General features: G+C 43.0%; 1 protein-coding gene across 1 annotated transcript in view; it reads right to left on the bottom strand.

The window, feature by feature from the left end:
* Window positions 1–220: 220 nt before the first annotated feature.
* The window catches only part of GNAI3 (G protein subunit alpha i3), a 37,053-nt gene continuing 12,980 nt past the window's right edge, over window positions 221–24,293 (bottom strand). The window contains exons 2-9 of the mRNA XM_070396947.1: window positions 16,942–16,984; window positions 16,685–16,826; window positions 14,095–14,252; window positions 11,317–11,445; window positions 7,387–7,516; window positions 6,807–6,960; window positions 1,478–1,690; window positions 221–1,388 (exon numbers count right to left, since the gene is read on the bottom strand). Of these exons, the coding sequence (XP_070253048.1) occupies window positions 1,500–1,690; window positions 6,807–6,960; window positions 7,387–7,516; window positions 11,317–11,445; window positions 14,095–14,252; window positions 16,685–16,826; window positions 16,942–16,984 (947 nt within the window). The 3' untranslated portion in view covers window positions 221–1,388; window positions 1,478–1,499. The remainder of the gene's footprint in view (window positions 1,389–1,477; window positions 1,691–6,806; window positions 6,961–7,386; window positions 7,517–11,316; window positions 11,446–14,094; window positions 14,253–16,684; window positions 16,827–16,941; window positions 16,985–24,293) is intronic.

The raw sequence follows: 24,293 nt of genomic DNA, 5'->3' as shown, positions 1-24,293 counted from the left end.
GGGAAATGGACTGTGACGGCCTGTCACTTACACAGATGGGACATAAGCCCCTCAGGCTGGCCAGGATTCAACAACACAATTACACCAAAAGGCTAGCCTTCAGGGAACCTCCTTACCTAAACCCACTCTCAGACAAAGGCCAAAGCACACTCAGCAGGGGCAAAAAGAAACAAAAGAAAATACTTCCAGAAAGGACTAGTGACAAACAGGAACAGACCTGGACTCTTTACTCATCATTTTAATACTGCTGCCACTATAACAGATCAAAATCTGTACACATGACAACGTGGAAAAAGGTCCCCAAATGCAATGGTTTCGGCAAAAGAACGTCCTAAGGGTTATTACAATTAACATTGCTACAATAAAAACAATGGCAAACGGCTTTGGCACCACATTTACAAAGTAAAAGCATGCACTGTTCATACACTTTCGATGTTTCCCAACAGAAAAAAAGGCCATAGGAGATGAAAAACAAGGGGCATCGTTGACAAAACTCCCTTTGACCGAGACAGACAATCAAGGATCAGAGCGGTCAATTTAGTAGGGACGTACCAGCAAAGTCACTGGTTCTGTTTAAAATTTAGCCATTAAAAAAAAAAGAGATAAAATTTAGCAATTTGCATTTGATTGGCAGCTGCCCTAGGTATGTCTGTATCCAAGAAGTTGACTTTATCATACTACAGAAGCATTTATTTAGTAATTTGGTAATCAGCATAAACCCAGTAAACCCTTACCCTAAGCTTAAAAAAAAAGAGAGAGCTAGACAGAACTCTCCACTGTAATTACCATTTAGAAATCATTATGGTACTTTCAACAGAATAGTAACACACGTTTCATCCAAAAAAGCTGTAATTATAGTCCCAATAACTGAAGAATTACACAATTACAGAAATATTATATTCTGACCATACCAAGAGTTAAAAAACAAAGAGTTCCTACTAAGAGGAATATTTTCAAGATGATCTGCTCATATCTTGTGCATAGTTAAGACTGTGTGTGTTTTAATAAAGATTCTTTTGCAAACAAAGAAATAAAATTTTGTATTCTTGACGGGAAAAAAAACCTTAAAAAATAAACTACTGATGGTCTGTTAACAAGAAAAAAAAAAAAGCTACATATTGAAGTTCTGGAATGCAGCACCTCAACTTCACATCTGCTCTAACATTTGAGATTTTGAAATCCAAGTGATGTCTTGATTCATACTTTACGGCTGTCCAATTCCATGTTTGACTTGAGCATCTCGTGTCAATTAAGAGTCCCTACTACAGAAGATTGTGCTAAAGAGCGCTAGAGTTCTGCATGCTGCCGCCATCCCTGGTCCCGGTCATGCTCGCTGCTGCCCAGGAGACAGCAGGAGAGGTCTGGTCTCAACACTCCACATGTAATAACTGGAAAAGAAGAACATTCTTCATTAGAGAACGTTTACTGAGTCGAGAGACATGGCCGCAGCGCTGGGAACCACTGCCCCAAGTTTTACCTTTGGTTCACGCCCACTCGCTTCAGTAGAGCCCACACTCCTTCAAGTTGTGCTTAATGATGACATCCGTGACAGCGTCAAAAACAAACTGCACGTTCTTGGTGTCGGTGGCACAGGTGAAGTGGGTGTAGATCTCCTTGGTGTCCTTCCTTCTGTTCAGGTCTTCAAACTGGCACTGGATGTAAGCAGCTGCCTCTTCGTACGTGTTGGAACCTGAGGCAGACACCCCACATCCTCAGTTCAAATTAAATAGCTGCCCGAACTCAGCTACAGCGAGCCTCCCCATTTACCGACAAAGAGAGGGCACGCAGGCCAATGGAATACAGACACATTTCTGTATTTCTATCATCATCATTAGGTTTTTCTTCAGAGCGGACTCATATCATTATAAACTGAACAAAATCATCACACACAAAGATCCAGAAAAACAAACTGTAAGTTTCTCTTTCCCCTTTCATTTAGACTTTTTGGCTAAAAAAACCCTACGAAGTATAAAAGGAAACTAGGAGAGTAGGAGCATACATTTCTAGAACACAATTGTTTAGAACAGTGGTTCTCAACCTTCCTAATGCCACGACCCTTTAATACAGTTCCTCATGTTGTGGTGATCCCCAATTTCATTGTTACAAATTGAACATAATTAAAGCATAGTGATTAATCACAAAAACAATATATAATTATATATGTGTTTTCCGATGACCTCTGTGAAAGGGTCGTTCGACCCCCAAAGGGGTCTCAACCCACAGGTTGAGAACCGCTGGTTTAGAAGGTCACAAAGCCTGTACTCCTTGAGGAGATCCTATATAATAAAAGGGTAATATGCAAATTGACCAAACAACGGAATGACCAGTCGCTATGATGCACACTGACCACCAGGAGGCAGATGTTCAATGCAGGAGCTGTCCCCTGGTGGTCAGTGCGCTTCCACAGGGGGAGCGCTGCTCAGCCAGAAGCCGGGCTGACGGCTGGCAAGTGTAGTGGCCGTGGTGGGAGCCTCTCCCACCTCCGCAGCAGCCTAAGCCGTCAGTTGGACTTCCCCCAAGGGCTCCCAGACTGTGAAAGGGCACAGGCTGGGCTGAGGACCCCACTACCCCCGAGTGCACGAATGTTGTGCACCGGGCCTCTAGTGTGAAATAATTCAAAAGGGTAAGTCACGCTTCTTTTCAAAATCATTCCAGTGTTAAGGGGCTTAGCCTCAGAGCCTTGATGCAATAATTTAAAGAACCAAAGGTACACTAACAGATGCAAATGGAAAGGGCCCTGAATTGTACACCTTTAAGTAGTCAATTTTATGGTATGTGAATTATACCTCAATAATGCTGTAATTTTTTTAAAGGTGGAGGTGGGTGGGGGAGGGAGGACCAAATCCCATTGTCAACATTTGTAATTAACACCCTTAATCACCTGCTTCCTACACATCTTCTCTACCTGTGAGCCTTTAGAGTAGCCTCGGAAATGGCTGCAGAGCCAGAGAAAGGCAACAGAAACTGATTCCTATGAACCAGCGGCTACTGTCACCAACATCAAGCATAACAAAAAATACCAGCACTGAGCACATAAACACGAAATAGCAAAGAAAAGGGTGTTATTTCAACAGAATGTTTAAAGAACTGAAGGAAGATAGCTTGGTAGGGGCCTGAAATGGTTTCCCACAGATCTGTGGGGCTTGTGTAATTTAAAGGCGATAGAGGACTGAAAAACATGTCTGACTGGTAGGAATAGATATTGGTACTTGGGAAATAAGGACTGGGAATCCTTCAGAAGGATACAATAAACAGAAAAAAGGCTTGGAAGTTCACACACACACACACACACACACACACAGCGGTGACATCCAGGGCTCTTTGCTATGTGTGAAGAAGACTCCCAACTGAACATTAATGTCAATCCTTTTACTTGTCTTTTTTTTTTTTTTTTTTTTTAATATATATATTTTATTGATTTTTTTACAGAGAGGAAGGGAGAGGGATAGAGAGTGAGAAACATCGATGGGTGAGAAACATCGATCAGCTGCCTCCTGCACACCTCCTACTGGGGATGTGCCCGCAACCCAGGTACATGCCCTCGACTGGAATCGAACCCGGGACCCTTCAATCCGCAGGCCGACGCTCTATCCACTGAGCCACACCGGTCAGGGCCTTTTACTTGTCTTAAGGAAGATTTCCAGCCAGCATGGCTTAGTGGTTGAGCGCCAAGCTATGAACCAGGAGGTCATGGTTCAATTCCTGGTCAGGGCACATGCCTGGGTTGCAGGCTCGATCCCTAGTAGGGAGCGTGAGGGAGGCAGCCATCAATGATTCTCTCTCATCATTGATGTTTCTCTCCCCCTCTCTCTTCCTCTCTGAAATCAATAAAAATACGTACTAAGAAACTTTAAGAAAGATTTCTCCCCCCCGCCCAACCTCCTACTTTCTATATAGACTCGCCCAGCTCTCACCTCCCGCCTCACTCTGAACAGAGGACCACATTTCCAACTTCCCTGAGAAACAGAGGCCATGGGGCTTAAACTATTATCTTAACCTTTTAGCTCAACACCTCGCTTAAAAAGTTACTGCTATCTGCATTTATTTTTGTACCTTTGGTCTTAGAGATGTCTCCTCTCTGGTTCCAAGTTCAGTTGCTCTACCTAAACTCCTTTTATAAAGTTGAGGTAAAATTCACGTAACGTATAACAAACCATTTCAAAGTGTACAATACGTGGCATTTCCTGTGTTCACAATGTGAGGCCACCACCACCTCTCTCTAGTTTCAAAGCCTGTTAACCCCAGAAAAACATCCCACTCCCCCACCATCTCCTGATAGCCACCCAGCCATCTGCTTTCCGTCTCTGTGGATGTGCCCATTTTGGATGCATCATATAAAAGGAACCACACAATTGTGACCTTTTGTATTTGGCTTCTTTCACTTAGCTTAATGTTTATGGAGCTCATCCCAGCTGTAGCATCCTTTTTATGGCTGAATAATGCTCCATGAACATGCCATTCTTTGTTCATCCACTCATCCTATCTAGACTCTTTTATGTTTTTTATTAATTTTAGAGAGACAGAGGAATGGAGAGAGGAAGGGTGGGAGAAGAAGAAGGAAGGGAGCAAGGGGGAGAGGGGGAGAGGGAGAGAGAGAGACACATCGATGTGAGAAACATCAATCGTTTGCCTCCCTGCATACATCCCGACTAGTGAGCAAACCCACAACCTGGATATGTGCCATGACTGGGTACTGAACCAGCGATCCTTTGGTGCATGGGAACGCTCAACCAACTGAGCCACATCGGCCAGGGCCCTACCTAGACTCTTGATTCCTTTTTTTCCTGCCCGCTTGCAAATGTCGCTCCATCCATCACATCCACTCTTTATAACTTTTCTCTTGCTGTAGGCTCTTACCTCTACGCCTACAAACATCCTCCACTTTTATCACTCCTCTTACTGCTCTCGGCTACGGCCAACACCAGAGGTCACTCCAATGTGTATCTCATTGTTCTGCATACAACACTGTTGCCCACTCCTCACTTCTTCTTCTTTTTTTTTTTTTTAATATATTTTATTAAATTTTTACAGAGAGGAAGGGAGAGAGACAGAGAGTTAGAAACATCAATGAGAGAGAAACATCGATCAGCTGCCTCCTGCACACCTCCTGGGGATGTGCCCGAAACCCAGGTACATGCCCTTGACCAGAATCAAACCTGGGACCTTTCAGTCCACAGGCGGACGCTCTATCCACTGAGCCAAACCGGTTTCGGCAAACACTCCTCACTTCTTAAATGCTCCTCTTAGTTTGTGATATTTTGGCTCTTCTGGTTCTTCCTTTTGGATCCTCTACAAACCCTTCTTTCTCTCCTGCCAAGAGAGGCTGATACTCTCCTATCCCATCCATGGTCCTTTTCTCTCCTCTTTCTATAATATCCACTGAGTCATCATTTTCATTCCCAAACTGTATCCCCAATCAATATACCTTAACCTCAACCTCTCCCCAAGCTCCAAGGCCACATACACAATAACTGCCTATTAGATATCTCCATCTGGGTGTTCCAGACACTTCAAAACCAACATTCCTAAATAAGAATTCAGAGCACAGCACCAGCACCCAATCAAGACAGAACTTGGGGAGTAGCTCTGCTTCTCCCCACGTCCCTACCCTCGCCTTATCATAGAAGGCATTTACAGTGTCTGCTCAACGAAGAGTCCCCTTCCCCGGAAATGCCCGGCTCTGATCTATAAGTCATAGTGGTGCAGCCCTGGCAGCCATGTTTCTCCTAGGAATGTGAACCTGGGGAATTTGAACTCAGTCTAGCCTGGTCTTTTAAATGGAGGAAATACAGAAACAGTGGCAGAACCATCTTTTATCACATAAATTGAGCAGCAGAAGAAGTTGGTAAAGAGAGAAGAATAAAGAAAACACACAGGGGCGGGGTGGGAACAGAGAGGAGAGAAAAGAAATAGGGATTTGTGACAGCTTTCTATTCCTAGTTCTAACTGCACGGTTAAGACATGCCTGCACTCTTGCCCTTGACGTCTATGGTATATCCCCATATCTTCACCAAAAGATTTTGTTTGCACCCAAAGAGAGTCCTTACTAATTCAACTCCCCTACTATCTATCTTTATTGCCATTTTGAAGCACAGATCCTACGATTTCATGTTCCCAATTAAAATCCTTTAATAGCTCCTTCCCCACGTCTCAGCATGAGAAACTAGGCCCTGCAGGAGCATCCCATCTCTCCAATCAGTCCTTCCCCCCACTTAACGCTCAGCCATAACAAATTCCTCCCTGGTTCCGGAACAAATCATGTCCCTTTTTACCTCCATACATGCTATTCCCTCTTCCTAAAATTCCCCGTCCGCTTGGTGGTATCTAATTCATCCTCTTCCTGTCTCACTCTAAGTGTCACTTCCTCGAGACAAAGACTGCACTGACCCCATCGAGGTAACCACTGCTTCTGTTCTTCTTTCATCAACATTTCATACTACAATGAAATCCTTCGTGTGGGCATGTGTTTCTCTCGCTACAACGACTGTCAGTTTCTTGAGTGCAAAGATTGCACCTTATCCTTGCACTTTCTTAAATGTATTTATGCCAAATTTTGATTTTTTTCTTTCTCTATATCCCTCAGAAAATAAGAACAGAAATATAAAACACACTTGTAAACTCATCTGTGTCGGGAACAGCACGTTAGACTCGAGGGTTCTAATCACATACTTATGTTGATTCCACTACCGGCAAACACTCCCCATAAGGATAACAGGCTTTGTTCCAAACAAAAGGCAGTTGTAGGAATGTCACTAAGTGTTGACCTCAGGTGGGTACTTCCAACAAAATCTTTCATGACCACTTACCCGTGTATTCTGGATAACAGATAGTTAATGGACTCCTCTTTATTTTTTCCTCAAAAAGATCTTTCTTGTTGAGGAAGAGAATGATTGAAGTGTCTGTAAACCATTTGTTGTTACAAATGCTGTCAAACAGTTTCATGCTTTCATGCATTCGGTTCTAAGAAAGAAATAAAGGATGATAGGTCAGTCACAAAAAGCAAAGGTGGACAACTGTTCATGAAAAAACAGACCAACTTTTAAAAGCACTGAATGGCAGCCGTGGAATTAAGGCAGACACTGATAACAAAAAGCCTGGGCCAGTCCTCATTTCTGTAATTCTTGGAAGATTAGGAGGTGGGAAGAAGGACTGGCTGATAAGAGGACTTAATCCTGCCCACACACTCAATGTGCTGCCATGGTCATATCTCTTAAGAGTCAATAGGGCATGAGTGAATATTTTGAAAATCGAATTTCACTGACAAGGAAAAAAGTTAGGGATGTAAGTTTTGATTCAATGAGCACATGGATGCACAAAGTCTTCCTAAAAGTTAGTTTCCATTTCCTAGATGCACAAGACAGGCTTTTTATGGAGGCTCCAACATACCATCTCCTCATCCTCAGCCAGAACAAGGTCATAGTCACTGAGGGCCACACAGAAGATGATGGCTGTCACTCCTTCAAAACAGTGAATCCACTTTTTTCGTTCTGATCTTTGGCCGCCTACATCAAACATCCTGAGGACGGGGGAAAGCACAAATTCAGCAAGATCACACACCCCTCCCTGAACTGAAATGGCGAGGGATTTCCCACTATTGCATATTCCAAACCCCATGTGTAATGGAAAAAAAATAGACAAAGGAGCAGATAAAGTGTAGTCAAAATAATTATCTGTGGTTAAATTAAAACAAAACATGAGAAAATAAATCTCTGGAATAATAAAAATTCTCATTTTAGAGATAGTGAGCCTCCTCTCTATCAGCTTGTACCAGATGTGCCAAGCCAGCAGAGTAAGCACTGAAATGGATAAAAGGAAGGGGAGGGAAAAGGACAGGGAAAATAAAGAGCTGAATAATACAACTTAAGATAATAACGACACCTAATATTTATTGCGTGTTTACCATGATGCCAGACACCATCCTAATCATCTTAAGTGCATTAACTGATTTAACCCTCATCGCACTCCTGACTCCTACAAGTATCCCCATTTTACAGATGAAGAAATTGAGGCACAGATATGTTAACTAATTTGCCCAACGACACACAACTAACAAATGGGGACCGAGGATCTGAACCCAGGCACTCTGACCGCAGCGCCCAGACTCTTATCCACAAACACTGCAACCTCTCAAATGGTTTACCTTTTTTGAGAATGTAATAAATACAAATCCCCAACTTGCATTCTCTCCATAACCTTTCCCTACTGATTCATAAGTTTGTTTTCTTTTCTTTTAAAAAAAATTTAGGTATAATTGAGATACATTTTTCTTAAAGAAAAATATTTTAGAGATTAATTATGGAAAAAGGGGAATTATGTTTTTTTGGTAGGACGCTTAACAAGTCAGTATCTAAAAACAAAACTAATGCTTCTCGACCCCAGTCTTATTTGAACCTAACTAATACTAACAAAGCCTCAAGTGTTGACACACTTCATGGTCCATCTCAGTTAGTTTTAGTCCACTGCTCCCTTCTGGGGGCTCACTTATATCCTGCGTCACCTGCTGAACTGTCAACAATGTCCTCATCCACCTCCCACAGCACAAGAAGCACCCGCACAGCTGTGTCTCAGCTGGTACTAGGGTCGGAGGAGGTCGGCAGACAAAAGGTCAGACATCCTGAAGATGTATGTTTGATGATGGCAACAAAATGTTTAAAGGTTAAAACTCTGCCAACCTGGTTTAGTTTATCAGATCTACAGTGGCTAGGGACCTAGTTCCAGAGATTTTTTCCCTGAAGACATTGAGGCAGTTGAGTAATTTCTCAATGTGAGTTTAAAGAAAACGGTCATTTATCTCTTATGACCAACTTTTTCTCCTGATTGATCTCATAGTGGTTTTTTCCGAACTTTGGTCATGATGCCGACAATGATGCAATCACAAGTTGGCTTTAATACAGGTCATACTATAGGTTTTAGGAGTGCTAACATCATATATTTCACCAGGGACGTCTTTCAAGGGGAGACATACACTGGTACCCCAATAATTTTGGTTTACTCCTCCATTTTCTTCTAAAAAGTTCATAAAACTAGTGGAACACTATGACGCTCCCAATGTGGACTTTCAGCACATGTTAACATTAACAATATCATTCACTAACAGATCGACATTTTATAAACATTACCTCATAACTGAGAGGCAAGTAAGCAATTACACAATGCCTTGCATATAGTAGATGTTCAATAAATGTTTGAATAAATGGATAGTGGTTTTGCCTAGAGAGAAGAGGAAAAGGAAGAAATGATAGTACTTCATAACAAGATGTCTACATGCCAACAATACAGTGGGTACAGCACCTTAATTAGATCTGGCTACTGATCCTGACATTGGAAGACTAGTAGGATTTACCTAACTAGAGAACAGTCTATGCCAACATCAACAAGAAAGTTCTCACACTAAATAAATAAAGGTCATGAGCCCTAGCCGCTTGGCTCAGTGGATAGAGCATCAGCCTGCGGACCAATGGGTCCTAGGTTCGATTCCGGCCAAGAGCACATGCCTGGGTTGCGGGCTCAATCCCCAGTAGGGGGCGTGCAGGAAGCAGCCGATCAATGATTCTCTCTCATCATTGATGTTTCTATCTCTCTCTCCTTCTCCCTTCTTCTGTGAAATCAATGAAGAAATATATTTTTAAAAATAAATAAATAAATAAATAAATAAATAAAGGTCATGACATTTAATTATAAATGGATTACTAATCTTATAGTACACAAAGACACATGGTTTCATGGGTGATAATCCAAGTGGCCTCTGTTACTCTTTTTTTTTTTACTCTTACCTGAGGATGTGTTTTTATTTATTTTTAAAAAAGAGAGGAAGGGAAAGGGAGAGAGGAAGGGGGAGGGGGAGAGGGAGGGAGAAACAGAAACATCGATCGGTTGCCTCCCATATGTGCCCTAACCGGGGATCGAACCTGCAACCTGGGCAACTACCCTGACTAGGAATCAAACCTGTGACCCTTCAGTGTATGACACTATGATCCAACTCACTGAGCAACACTGGCCAGGGCCTCTGACACTCTTGTTAAATAAGTTCACCAGTTCTAAAGATAAGAACTCTTCTATAAATATTCAGCTGGACTGCTATTTCCTGTATTTCCAGGTTACAAATAGGTATACTAAAATTTCAAGGCCTCAACTGGAACCCAATACTTAAACTGTGGATTTCACAAATCCTCTATATTAATTTTTTTTTTTCAGAGAAAAGAAAACAGAAGTTCTGAGCTAAAAGTTACATTTGTATGCAACAATGCTCACTATTACATCCTGCATACCAGCATAAAGAGGTAGCTAAAAAGAACATCAGACACTGAAGGGGGACAGTCTACTTCTAATCTCAAAGGTCACAAAAGCAGAAAACAGAAACCAAAGACAGTTCTAGTATTTACAAAAGACCAGTAACACAGAGATGAGCTGAAGCCTATTTTAGAATTACTAATGCTGATGAGAAAATTCTTTGTATTGAAATACTAGAATTTTCTCTGAAACAACCACTGTTTATATGTCATCGTACCTCTCCAAATATCTTTATCCCCAGAAATATTTCCCACTCTGCACTGTATTAAAAACTCAGTTGTGTGTATACGGTGCACAGATCGGTCCATGAGTCCTAACTACATTAGCTCCATTCCACTAAACTTAAAGGGATATGCAACCAGGAAGAGAGGACTGACACTGGTGAGAAAAGCATTTTCATTTTAATGCCAAAATGGCCGAACAAAGCCACATAACTGGTTTCCTGCCCTTTTAGAATTGTTGTTACCCTTCTAAACAATAAACACCCAATACCTGTTCTGGTGGTTCCAACAAAAAGCAGCTGAAAAGAATAAAATTAAAAACAAACACACTGCACCCAGCCAGCATGGCTCAGTGGTTGAGCACTGACCTATGAACCAGGAGGTCACTGGTTCGATTCCTGGTCAGGGCACACGCCTGGGTTGTGGGTTTGATCCCCAGTAGGGGGCATGCAGGAGGCAGCCGATCAATGATTCTCTCTCCTCATTGATGTTTCTCTCTCTCTCTTCCTCTCCCTTCCTCCCTGAAATCAATAAAAATAACAAATAAAAAGCACACAGTAGTAGCCATATGATTACTTCTACTGACACCCAAGTTATAACTTAATTTTGATTTTAGTTCCTCAAAATGGACAAAAGTATTTATGCTACTTGGAGAAAAAAGAAATGCTTGGACTCCCATAGTTGAAACATTCAAATACAGGCTGATGAATACGGTAAGTTTCTAAACCAAGAGCTCCTGCCTAGAGAACTTTCACTCTGACTGAGAGAGACTAAGTGAAGAACGATGCTTGTGTTGGTGACTTACTTGAAGTACAGTTCTTTGAAGGTGAAATGCGTTTCCACAATGCCTGTGGTCTTCACTCTTGTCCGCAGGACATCTTGCTGAGTTGGAATGTAGTTGGTTTGGGATATTCTTTCCAAATCATTTAGGTAACTAAATAAAACACACGTTTATGTTTACCTGGTGAAGCCAACCATGTGCACAGCAAGTCAACAGACTAAACTAGTTCCTGCCAAAAGTAGATCCTGAGCTAAAGTGGCCGAACAGAATCACATCTTCCTATCACAGAAATAAGAAAATGTGAGCCTAGCAGAGGACAGAGTAAGTTCTATAAACACCACACAAAACTGATAGGACTTTAAAGAATAGTGTCTGAATTACTAAAAAGAGAACTACGCTCAATAAGAAGGAGTAGTTCCTGTTTTTATTTATGAAACTGAAAGTTGTGGGTTTTTTTAAAAATCTAAGCCAAAAACTATAAATACCTTCAAAGAAATTTAATTTGTCATAAAATAATTAAAAGCCTGATTCACAGCTAAATTAAAGTTTTCATGATTTCAGGGTTTCTAAAGATTTGTGGCCTGACATGAAGAACAGGTGGCACCATTGTAAGAGAATCTTATTTAATAAAAGGCTAATATGCAAATACAGTGGGGCCTTGACTTACGAGTTTAATTTGTTCCGTGACGGAGCCCGTAACTCAAATTACTCGTATGTCAAGTCAAAAAGTGAACGAGTGAAACACGTGATGCTGGGCTGATGTTGTGGTGTTCACTGTGACATTCGCTGCGCCAACTAGCGGTGGGGTATCTGAAGCTGGCTCGTAACCCGAATTTTAGCTTGCAACTCAAAGCAAAAAATCGGCCAAGAGACGGCTCGTATCTCAAAAAACTCATTAGTCGGGACACTCGTAAGTCAAGGCCCCACTGTAGACCAAATGGTGGAACAACCGAACAACTGGTTGCTATGATGTGCGCTGACCACCAGGGGGCGTGCACAGACCATGGTGGACATCGGCAGCAGGCAGCAAAGCATGGAACATGGCGGGAGTTGGCCATGGCGGGATGGTGGAGCAGGTGAGTGGGGGCACCAGACCAAGCAGGGCACCGGTCACTGTCATTGGGGTGAACCTCTGGTGGCTACTGAAAATTCTTTGCTCCTGTGCGCTGGCCCCGCTCATACCCACTGCCAGCACTGGAGCCGCCACTCGTCCCTGCTGCCGGCGCCTGGCGTCAGCCCCCATCGCTCGGCGCTGTCAGCAGGTGTGAGCGGTGCCTGCCAGCCTCGATCGCCCCTCAAGGCTTTTCCACCTCCCCCTATTCCTGAGGGGCGATCGGGACCCACAGCTGCCTCTCACATCTGCTGCCAGTGATGGCCCCGCTCGCACCCACTGCTGGTGCCTGGCGCTGGTCCCAATCACTTGGCGCCGTCAGCGGGTGCGAGTGACGGCTGCTGGCCCCAATCACCCGCAGGAAGGGGGAGGGCTTCTCCACCTCCCCCTTCTCCTGAGGGGTGATCGGGGCAGCAGCAGCCACTCGCACCATCAGCATCAGCGCATGGGAGTGGCAGCGGGGCTGCCAGCTGAGAGGGAACCCAGGCCATGGTGGGACGGGCCAGGCGGGGGCGCACAGGATGGGCCAAGACCCACCCCTGTGCCCACTGCAGCCTTGCAGCCCACAGTTCCTTTCAAGGTGCACGAATTCGTGCATTGGGCCCCTAGTCATTAATAAGGAGCCAGTCAAGCTTAAATCAACAATTATGAAAAAAACCCCACAAAAACAGCACCTCTATAAATCACACGTCTTCAGGTGTAGCTGGAGGATTTAGAGATTACTGAATGTATGATGGAAGAAACAACTACAATCTAGCTTTGATGACTACTGGGAGAATTATTTAAACTACCAATAGCTGCAATTTAAAAATATTTAAAAAAGATGGGAAAGAATCTTGAAATGGTTCACAAGTCAAATTTTCTCTTGAAGAATAAGTTTTTCAAATATCATTTAATTTCTTCTATAACAACTTACATTGGCATGAGAATGGGGAAAGTAGGATAATATAATACTGGAGAAAATACCTTAATGTTTAAAAGTGTCTTCATTTAGTAAAAAAATGAATACAAGTAACAAGAACTCACCAAGCCCCCAAAATGCATGTTAAAAAAAACAACATTCTGAATATAGGTATGATAAGTAAAAATGTAAAAGAAGCAAAACAGGATAGCACATTATAGCTTAATATAAGTATTCATTACAAATTTCCTAAAAGCACATAAACCAAGAGAATTTCCTTGACAAACAGATGCTTGCTTCAATTTCGTTCCAAGACTCAACATCTCCTCCTATGTAAAGTCTGCTATTGCGTTATCTGGCAAAAGATTTATCAGTGGTGACTAGTCCCCAGGAAATCCATACTGCAACCCAGCCACAGAGTGGATGCATAGAAAGGGAGTCACAATCCTAAACTCCCTCGCTTGCTGGCAATCGATGCAAAGCCCTGGTGCACAGAGGGATTCCTGAGCTGGGAGAGAAGCAGGGAGCCAGCTGCAGGAGATGTCTCACCACTTTCCCCTGCTGATTACCAACTACCATAGAGCTCCTTTCATGGTGCCAAGTCTCCCACCTACATTCCAAGAGGAAACGTTTTTCTCCAGGTCATACAAAATGACCAAGGGCTCTCCAACTGAACTGAAATCATCTCTATAAGGAATCCATAGACTTCAAGAGTGTCTGCTACTTCCCCATTTCTATAAGGATGGGCAATGACCTGAGCTGTTTTCTGTGATAGAGGGAAATGACTTACTATGAGGCAGAATCGTTGAGCTGGTACTCCCTGGATCTGCAGAAGCAAGCCTGCACACCACCATCTTGCCACAGCCGTCTAATCACTCCTGCCAGTTCCGGGGTCATGACTCCTTCCTCGGCACTGCCAGCTAAGACAAATAACTGCCGGGCATCATCCTGAAGAGAGAGACAGATGGTCCTCCAGTTCTTAGAGACGTGAGGAGTCTCTTACTTACACACACACACACACACACACACACACGAGCATCATGTTATATTATTTCTAAAGAGGCACTGAGTCTCACCCCTTCTCCACTACAGTCACAAGTGCAGAGCTGAACTGAGGAATGGTTTCACGCCCTTACCCCTACCCTGCTTCCTCCACCGACCACCATCCCCTGCAAAGATCTCCTTCTGACTGGCCTACTAATCTCCATCCTGGTTACGCATACATTTTGGCAGGAAAAAAAACTGGCCTGTGAGACAGACATATGTAACTCATTTGCATTCTGTTCTAGGAAGTCTCCAATAAAAATAGGAATGAAGACTAGCATGTAAGAAGTGAAGCCTGCACACGTCCAAGGAAGTAGAATCAGTTTAAGGAGAAAGTGTTCTCTTCTTCCCCCTTCAGGTCAGACAGGAGCAGGAGGCATTTTGGAAGTCTGGAAGCCTAGTGGGAGACACAAATCCCCCAGGGCAAATGCAGTCTCTGGATTTCCCCAGCGCAGTAATAACCCTCTAATAAGACAGGGGGAAAGGCAGCAAAAGGAAAAGTAGCTACAAAGAGAGATTCGATTCAAACTTCCTGAGTCAGGGACCTAGCTGTACAAACCTCCAATGCGGGAGTGTGGGGAGAGGACCGAAAGGGGCTGGGAGAACTGTGACTGTTTTGCTTTATTCTTCTCAGCCCCAATTGTCAGATGGTATAAAAAAGAACACCAGTCTCATGGGACGATTCCCCACTCAAATCTAATACCTGCCTCAGGAGATTTCCAAATGACTCTACTAACACAGAAACGAAAGAAGCATATTCTTGGTAAAGAAAAAGGGGGGAGGGGAGCAATCAATTGTATCACAGTGGCCAGCAGAGAGCATTTCCAACCACAGGGACAATCACAGCCCCAACCTCCGAAGATGTGTGAATCCACCTGCGAAAGCGAAGCAACACAAAAGTAACCTGAGTGCATCCCATTAATTCTGCCTAACTCGGGGTCTTCGGCCTTCACGGTGTTTGCCAAGTACTCCTCCTCCTGTAAGATCCTTTCCTGTTTCTTTACTGTATTTTTAGGCCCAACCCTCTCTACGAAACTTTATCTAACATCCGCATTGCCCTCCTTTTTTTTTTTTTTTTTTTTTAATATATTTTTATTGACTTCAGAGAGGAAGGGAGAGGGAGAGGGAGAGGGAGAGAGAGATAGAAACATCAATGATGAGAGAGAATCATTGATTGGCTGCCTCCTGCACATCCCCTACTGGGGATCGAGCCCACAACCCAGGCATGTGCCCTTGACCGGAATCGAACCCGGGACCCTTCAGTCCACAGGCTGACCCTCTATCCACTGAGCCAAACCAGCTAGGGCTGCCCTCCTTTCTTTCCAGAGATAAGTATTTAACATAAAGGAGTGAATGACTGAGAAAAGCTGCAAGATTACATAAACTGGCAAATACCCAACAGTGAGAAGGCCCTTCTACAGAGATGGTATAGTCTTTATTTAACATTTGAAGACTTTATAGTCCCCTGGTTCTGAAATCTGACCCATACTCATGCAGATATTAAAAACACCTCAATAAGCATTACTTTTAAAATTTAATACCATGGTTCTAATTTTAGAAACTTGAAAAGAGAGAGAGCTACTGTATCATAATTTTGCTGTCCTGACTTTGTAAACACTGTTTCAGGAGGAAACACTTTCCCCTACCACTTAATCTCTTCCACTGACCAATCCTGCTTCCCCACAATAGACCTTCTTAATAAAGGTCTGTAAAGAGGCCCCTCTCTGCAATGAACTTCATACCTTCACCCTCAGCAGACATGAAAAACAACCTGCCCCACACCCAGCTCTATTCTTTCCCATTCACTCTCTAACCAACCATAAATAACTAGGACAGTAGAGGAGCTATAAATATAAATTCTTACACATAAAAAAGAGAAACTTCGATTTTATAGTTCAATGTAGTACAGGGTCACAGTATCCTTGAATACCGAAAACTGCCTCTAAAATTTAGACATGGTGTTCAGTCCTTACCAAGTATATTCTGGGGGAGCGATAGCTGCCTTCAGTCTCTGCACCTCAGAAAGCAGAGCTACATGTCCAGGCAGCCTCTGTTACATCCCATCAACTGACTCTCACTTGCTACTCTAAGATAATACACAGTGCTGTAAAAGAAGTGGATAAAAGCTATCCCAGAACCCTAGTCTATCCCATTTCCTAAAGACCTGACAAGCTAATACCTCCCAAACAGATTGCTAACACTTCTCAAATGAGCACAGAGTACTTTGCTACATCTTACCTTGTTGCTTAAATTCATTTCCCTAAAACGCGAAGCAAATTTTGCTTAACTGCATCTACTGAAAAAGAGCAAGGGGAGAGGAAATGAAAGGCACTTACTGCTCTGGCTGCTTCCCCAAAGTCGATCTTTAGCCGTCCCATGGCTCGTATGATGGCAATAATGGACTGTATTGTGTTGCTGTAGACAACTACTCTATACTGTTTACATTCTTCCTCCGAATAGCCGTCCTCATGAATGATTCTTGGAAAAGAAGAAAACCACAAATCATTACGATGGACCTAAGATGGAAAGACCCTGTGAACTTTCATGCATTGTGAGGAAATGCAGTCTTACAAAAGGCCATGTCTCAACTTACTTCATCTGTTTCACAATGGTGCTTTTACCAGATTCTCCAGCACCTGAAAGAAAGGGAAACCAAATGTTGAACTCATCTGGAATCAAACACAAAAGCATGAAATCAACAAGAGTGGTAATTCCAGATTAATGGAAACCACAGGTCCTGGGGAAAACTTTGGTCAGGCTTTCTATCAGGAAAAACCGGTGAGCTTCTCCATTAGAGTTTTTTTTATACTTTCTTTACATAACTCAGCAACCAAGTAAAATTCATTGACAGTGTCCCAGGGCCTACTGCATACCACTTGTGAAAAGCAGGCGTTCTCCAGGAGACAAGCCAACACCTCTAGGAACTCACCCTCTACAAGAAACAGGATACAGACACTGAACACAGGCAAAAATGAAATGATTCATGGTTGGCCTAATCACATTGATTAATTCCTCTGTCAACCCCCAGGGACCTGAGGAATGTTCCAAGGGCAATCCTCTCAGCCATGGGACTAGAGTTCAAAATAGAAGCAGAGGAGGCACTGTCCCCAGCACTTTTCCACTCTATACCCCACCCCCATGGTCCTTTCCTCATCCAGTGAGAACCACTTTAATGACCACAAGTGTCAGGGGGGCCCGCTGAACTCCTTGAGATTCATTCCACCTGCATTTCCCCAGCCAATGCATTTTCCCACCTTCCAAGATGCCTGTTTAACACTGACCCTCCCTCAATCCTTACAAACCCGTTCCCACTTCTGACTCTCAGCCTCTCTTCTACTGGAAAAATTAAAGAACTAAAAGAAAAACATGCACACATTTTCCCATAACCAAATCTACCCATCTACGTGTACCTCCATGAATACTCTCTACCTTCATCAATGAACTGTCTCTGCCAATGTCTGAGGCTAATCTCTTCAACTGTGCACTTACCCACCGCATTGTACCTACTCCAGGTCTTGGCTGCTACAATTACCCCATGTCACTCAAATATCGAGGTTTCTCTTCCACTCTCATCAGTATATAAAGTTACTCGATTATCTTCCATCTTAAAATCAACACATACCCCGCCTCCTACCTTCCGACTCCACGTATCTTCCTCTAGCCACCCCTTCATTTTTTCTTCCTCTTTATACCAAAACACCTGAGGTGTCTATACTCATGTTCTCCAGTTCTGTGCCTCCCATTCTCTCCTAACCCACTCCAGGCAGATGTCCACGCCCACCACTCGACTGAACCCACTTCCCCAGGTCTCACAACTTCCATGTTAACAAAGCCAATGGCCAATTCTTGTTCCTCATCTTATTCAACCTCTTAAACAGAACTTGTCCACATTGATAACTTTTCCCCTTGAAATATCTTCTGGAGCCCACATCCTCCTGTCTGAATTCTAAAGGTTATTTCCTTGGCCCTTTTCTCTGTCTGCATTCATTCTCTAGGCCACCTCATCTAACTGGTGTTTTAAACACCAGTCATAAAGTGATAATAATAGTTAACAGCTAGTGAGTACTGAGTGCCAGACACAATTCCATGCACTTTGCTTGTATTAACCCAATGAATACAATACCCTGTGTGGTAGATATTATTATCCCCAGATGACGTACATACAGCAGAGAAATGTTAACTTGTCCACAATTACAGTCAGTAAGCAGCAGAGCTAAAAATGTGCACTCACACAGTTTGGCTCCAAAGTTGTTGTATACTGCCTCTATGCTAATGATTTCCAAATTTAGATCTTTCATCTTGGCTTCTAACCTTGGCTCCAGACTCATCTATGGAAACTACCTACTGGTATATCTATCTCATTAGCTTCCTATTAGACATCACAAACTTACAATGCCCCAAACTGAGTTACTGCTTCCCTACCTTCCCACCAAAGCCCGCCCATCCCGTTTCCTTATCTCAGTAAATGTCAGTAGCACTGACTCAGTCACTCAAGCTAAAAATGGTGACATATAATTAACATACAGATGAAATGTGGGTGCCAGTACCAATATGTATATTAAATATTAGGAAAGTCTAATTTTTAAATAACTAAATATGTAGTTCTAACAGGTTCTTCTTGCCCCACAATGGATCATGATGAGTACACTGGAAACCACAGGTGATTACTGCAAAGACTTCCTAAACGCTTCAGACCTTGCCTTTCCTATGGTCAGTGCGCTCCTCAGTGCAGGAATGAAATCTGTAAAATATAAATCAGATCATGTCACAACTCCACCTCAAACTCTCCTCCGCCTCCGATTACATTCAAAGTAAAATCCCGGGGCAGGAAGGCCCACTGCGCTCTGGCCCGTCCGCCTCTTCATCGTTGACTCCCGTCATTCTCCGTTTTGTTCTCTCTGCTCTTGTCAGTCAGGAAACACACCAAACAGGTTCTCAGTGAGCTTGATCCTGACTCATGGTCTCTGCAATCACTATTCCCTCTGCCTGGAACACATTTTTACAAAATCTTCTTCTTCCTTCAGAACAGCATTCCCTGACTAATCTACCTAAAAAGCTCCATCCCATTCACCCTCTCTCCCCTCACTCTGTGTTGTATTTTCTTGAAGCACCTGTCACTTCTTCACATTACAGACGTGTTCACTTCATGTCTTCTCCACTACAATATAAGCTCCATGATGGTTTATGCATCCCTGTATTCCCAGGACCTAAAACTAAACCTAACATAAGTTGGTCATGCAAATAAATACAGCTGAACAGATAAATGACTAATGTTTAATATGTATGATCCTTTACTAAATATTTCTCAACTCTATCAACCAAAAATGTTAGTGAAAATGAAATTCAAATAACTTAAACATTTCAGACATCTACATTTTTACAGAATCAAACAGGATTTTTACCTGTGACATTGTCTCTGTTCTTATCACCTAATCAATTATCAGGGGTAGCACTAAAATAGTTAATATACAAGTAGCACGCAGAGAACTTTCTAAGGACACTGTAAGAAAGAAGTGATTTCTCCCTTGCATACCTTAAAAAACACACACAACCTAATGATTCGATTTCAATTCTGGGGAAGAAAATAAAAAAGCATACCAGCTATATGTTGCCCTACCTCTGTGCTTTTCCAAGGCTACCGGATAAAATGTCCGTTTGTCCTTCTCTTCATTATGACACTATACGTAAATGTATGTATTTGTATATGTATTTTTTTCACCCAAGCTTTTATTAGGTACCCAGTTCTGTCTCTTAAAAGAAGGCACCTCTTACTGACCACAGAATTGGGTGGGCGTTTCTGGGCATTTTATACAAATACAGACTGATTTGCTTTCTACCGAAAGGCTTGGACCCATTCGGCTTCTAGATCACCATGAAAAGTGCCACCAGCTTACCTTTCTTCCAAGTATGAAATCCAAGAGTCACCTGGAACTCACTCACTCTTCTCTCCTTACATCAGGCCGTAACCAAATCTTCTTCCTCCTTATGCATTTCTCAAGTTAATCCTTTCTACTCCTCACATCTCGGCCTGACGCTACACCTCTTATACTGCTGTAACTTTCTCAAACTTCTAGCTCAAAGCCCCCCTTCCTTCTCATGCTTTCCAAATGACACCACTAAAAAGGCACCAGTTTATCTAACAATTATCCAAGTTCTGACATCTTCTGTAGCCCTTCATTAGGGCTGGACTCTTCATTTTACCTCAATCCTCTGTGCTCTGTTGCTGCAGTAGTGAGTCCCCTCTGGTAACATCTCTTAGGTTTCCCCACATGCTCCCCATGTCTCACCTTCCCCTCCCAATACAGATACGGTGTTTGGTACTTCCTAATTTTATCTACATCCTTTTACCTACCTTCCTTCAAAATTCACCACATTTAAGGGGAGACTCACCTGCCCATCTTCAATCTACCAGGGCGGTAATCATAAGGATGTAAAGAATGGGATCCGTACAGAGGGAGTGCAATGCCGGAATCCATGGCTTAGAGAGAAGAACTGAAGATGACTCTGTAGCAGAAGGGATGGAACTGGGCAGGGGGTAGGGTGTATAGGAGAGCAAAGTCGAAAGGTCCCAGAGACAGGAGAGAATGGGATCAGTTTGACTTAGAAGATTTAGCCTTGAAAAGACATATAGCTAAAGGTCATCTTATCAATAGGAAGAAAGGACAAGGGCTAAAGCGAAGGGATTTCTGAAAGAAAAAGGGCAGAAGAAGCTAAGTTAGATGGTCTTGCTCTCATACAAGAAGGCAATGTGCAGCAAACAAAGGGGTAGAATTGGTTTAGAAAATCAGCTTAGAAACAATCAAACAGAACAAGCAGTGTGTGTACAGGTTAGCATAATCGCCGACAGTTAGATGAAAAACAACTTACCAGCACACGCTCTGTTCTAGAATCATCGTATTTACCTAAATGCATTCTAAGTTTTGTTTTTAAGGAGCTCCTTGAGAGGAGACACCATATTACACGCCCCACCCACTTCTTCCCACAACACACACTACATTATGGGGATGGAAGATAAGAAATGTTGATGATTTCTCTTTTTTCTTTTATTTATCTTTATTGTTTGAAGTATTACAGATGTCCCCTTCCCCCACCAATGACTCCCCTCCTCCCCACTCCCGTCCCCTCCCCGTGTGATTTCTTTGCACGATTTTTTTTAAGTCCAGGGAATTGCTAACATATATAAATAATTATCACATAAATAAACATGTTTAGCTTATATACACACTGATTTTAAACCCTGAAAGAGGGCTGATCCTCGAAAAACAGTGTCACCTGACGCCTTCTCTTTTTTCCTCTTTCATTTTGACTAGAAGGAAATGTCAAGCCAGTCCACAGAGGGTGCATGAGCGTATTCTGCTCCTTTACACTGCTGTGCCCTCAGGGATAAGATTTACTTACCTGTGGAACGGTCAACTGATGATGCTTAGAACAGTGCCTGACACACGATAGTATTCAGTAAATATTAACCAGCCATCATTGTGAATGCTGTTTCCACTGTCAGAATACCACCAAGTAACGTTAGGGCCCAAAGAATGTAATTTAATAAAAATTCCTTGGACACTGATGTTGGCTCAAAATCCCAGTAGCAGCTGTTTCCCAACAATCAAACCCTAGATGGAACGTGGATTCACACTCTTAAACAGCAACTTATAACCTAAAGACTACAGCAAACTATGTCAAAGCATGAGTCATTTTCTCCACCCCACCCAGAGGAACAACAACAACAAAAAAACCTCTCTTCCTTAAATATACTTTCGGCTCTAGATACGCCTACTGCCTTCTCTCCCACACCTCTCACCCATCAGTACCTCTCCGGCGTTTCCTTGTGTTTTGTCCTTGTCCCACTACCTCGTGTACCAGTGGCGATTCTTGTGGCACCTGGAACATCTCTGTCTCCTTCCTGTTAAGTATCTGTTTCCATGGAGAAATCTTGCAGTGTCTAAAAGCCCGGGATTCTAGCTAGAGCACTGCCCCTCCTCGGGAGGTCTGGAGCTAAGTCCCGACAGGGCACTGTGTGTGGGTGACCAGCCCGTGCTGGACCAAGACACTCTCTTGGTCTCTGCAGGCCCCATTATCAGACCAATGGGAACACCTGACTTCTGTACCACGGAAGGTTGAAAACTTGACCAGCAAATAAATTTGATTTTTCTTTCTAACTTATCCTCAGCTTTCATTTACAACTCAGGCACTTAAAAATATTTTTTTAGTGAACGATACCATGGCATAATAAACGCTGTGGAAGAGTAGACTTCGGTCCTAGCTAGGCCATGACTAACAGCAGGACCTTTGGCAAGCCACCTGGCCTCACTGTCTCCTTATATAGCAACTGTGAAGGGCTGTGGCCTAGGTGCTCCGTGGCTGCACACTAACACTATAGTTATAATGACTCGATAAAGCTACCAGCAGACTCAATCTCTAATTCTGACACACGTAGGCTTGAAATCAGACCATGGGTCACATCATCCGATTAACCCAACCATTTACAATAGTGACCATAATCCAGTGATCAGCATGTCTCCAACAGGCACTCCTGATCAAGAAGGGACAGAGAACAGAAAGCATCAGACAGCGCAGAACATGGAGGAAAGGGTGTCTGGCAGCAAACCTCTATTCCTGCTCAAGGGGGCTCTGTAATGACATAATCTCCAACGGGCAGAATATTCAAGTTAGCTGCTGTTCTTTAAAGAATGAATATCCCTAACTAAGGATCTCAGGACCACAGGCCATGCTTGTTCCAACCACAAGATGATCGATGGCTCCCACTGATTCCTTTCTATTGACAGGCATAGAGTAGCTAACAGTAAAAATTCAGATTAAGGTGAAAATGACATTTCATTCAGAATGCTTTTCAAGGTATCATTCTTAATACAACAACCAGTCACTTCCTAATTCAGTAAAAGAAAAGGTTAGCAGAATTACAGATGCGAAAAATGTCACAGAGCAAATAAAAATTGTTTCTCAGTCTTTTTCCCCCTCACAAGCATTTCTTGTATGTGTCAGAAACTGCTGGGCAGAGACTTCAAATACAGATAAGCTTAGGAACTTACGATCTCGTGGGAGAAGTTAGAAACTGCTTTTCGTGTGAAATTAGCAAGTTTCCTTCGCCTAAAGCAGTGATGGCGAACCTTTTGAGCTTAGCGTGTCAGCATTTTGAAAAACCCTAACTTAACTCTGGTGTCGTGTCACATATAGAAATTTTTTGATATTTGTAACCATAGTAAAAAAAAGACTTATATTTTTGATATTTTATATATTTAAATGCCATTTAACAAAGAAAAATCAACCAAAAAAATGAGTTCACGTGTCACCTCTGACACGCGTGTCATAGGTTCGCCATCACTGGCCTAAAGTGTCAGAATGCCTTGTTCCACCCAGCCCACTGTCCCTCTAAGCCTGCCCAGCCTTTGCACATACATATCCTTGCAGCCAAACCGGTTTGGCTCAGTGGATAGAGCGTTGGCCTGCGGACTGAAAGGTCCCAGGTTCGATTCCGGTCAAGGGCATGTACCTTGATTGCGGGCACATCCCCAGTAGGGGGTGTGCAGGAGGCAGCTGATCGATGTTTCTCTCTCATCGATGTTTCTAACTCTCTATCCCTCTCCCTTCCTCTCTGTAAAAAATCAATAAAAATATATTAAAAAAATATATATCCTTGCAAACCCTACTTAGCTCAAACTTCCACTCTCTGCTGAAGCCGCGCCATCCTCTCTGCACATTATTACTCCCACTCTGGTGGCTGGTCTGACTGTTCATTGCCTTTCAGTGTCCGTCCCAGAGGTTAGTTTCCAAAATTCAGTTCCAAACTCCCCCTCCCAGCCACCTCACCTTATCTTGATCTCTAGCCAGCTCTTGGCTCCTCTAAAAAGCCGACTATCTCCCAGCTCCTACTCTCCTCACTTTTCCTAAGCTGCCAACTGGTTTCCTCGGCCTTGATGAAATGGCAAC

Source organism: Myotis yumanensis, unplaced genomic scaffold (genome assembly GCF_028538775.1).
Source record: "Myotis yumanensis isolate MYYU_CA2020_CCGP unplaced genomic scaffold, mMyoYum1.0.hap1 SCAF_17, whole genome shotgun sequence".
In the NCBI taxonomy this organism is placed as follows: domain Eukaryota; kingdom Metazoa; phylum Chordata; class Mammalia; order Chiroptera; family Vespertilionidae; genus Myotis; species Myotis yumanensis.
This window is presented reverse-complemented; position numbering and strand designations above follow the sequence as displayed.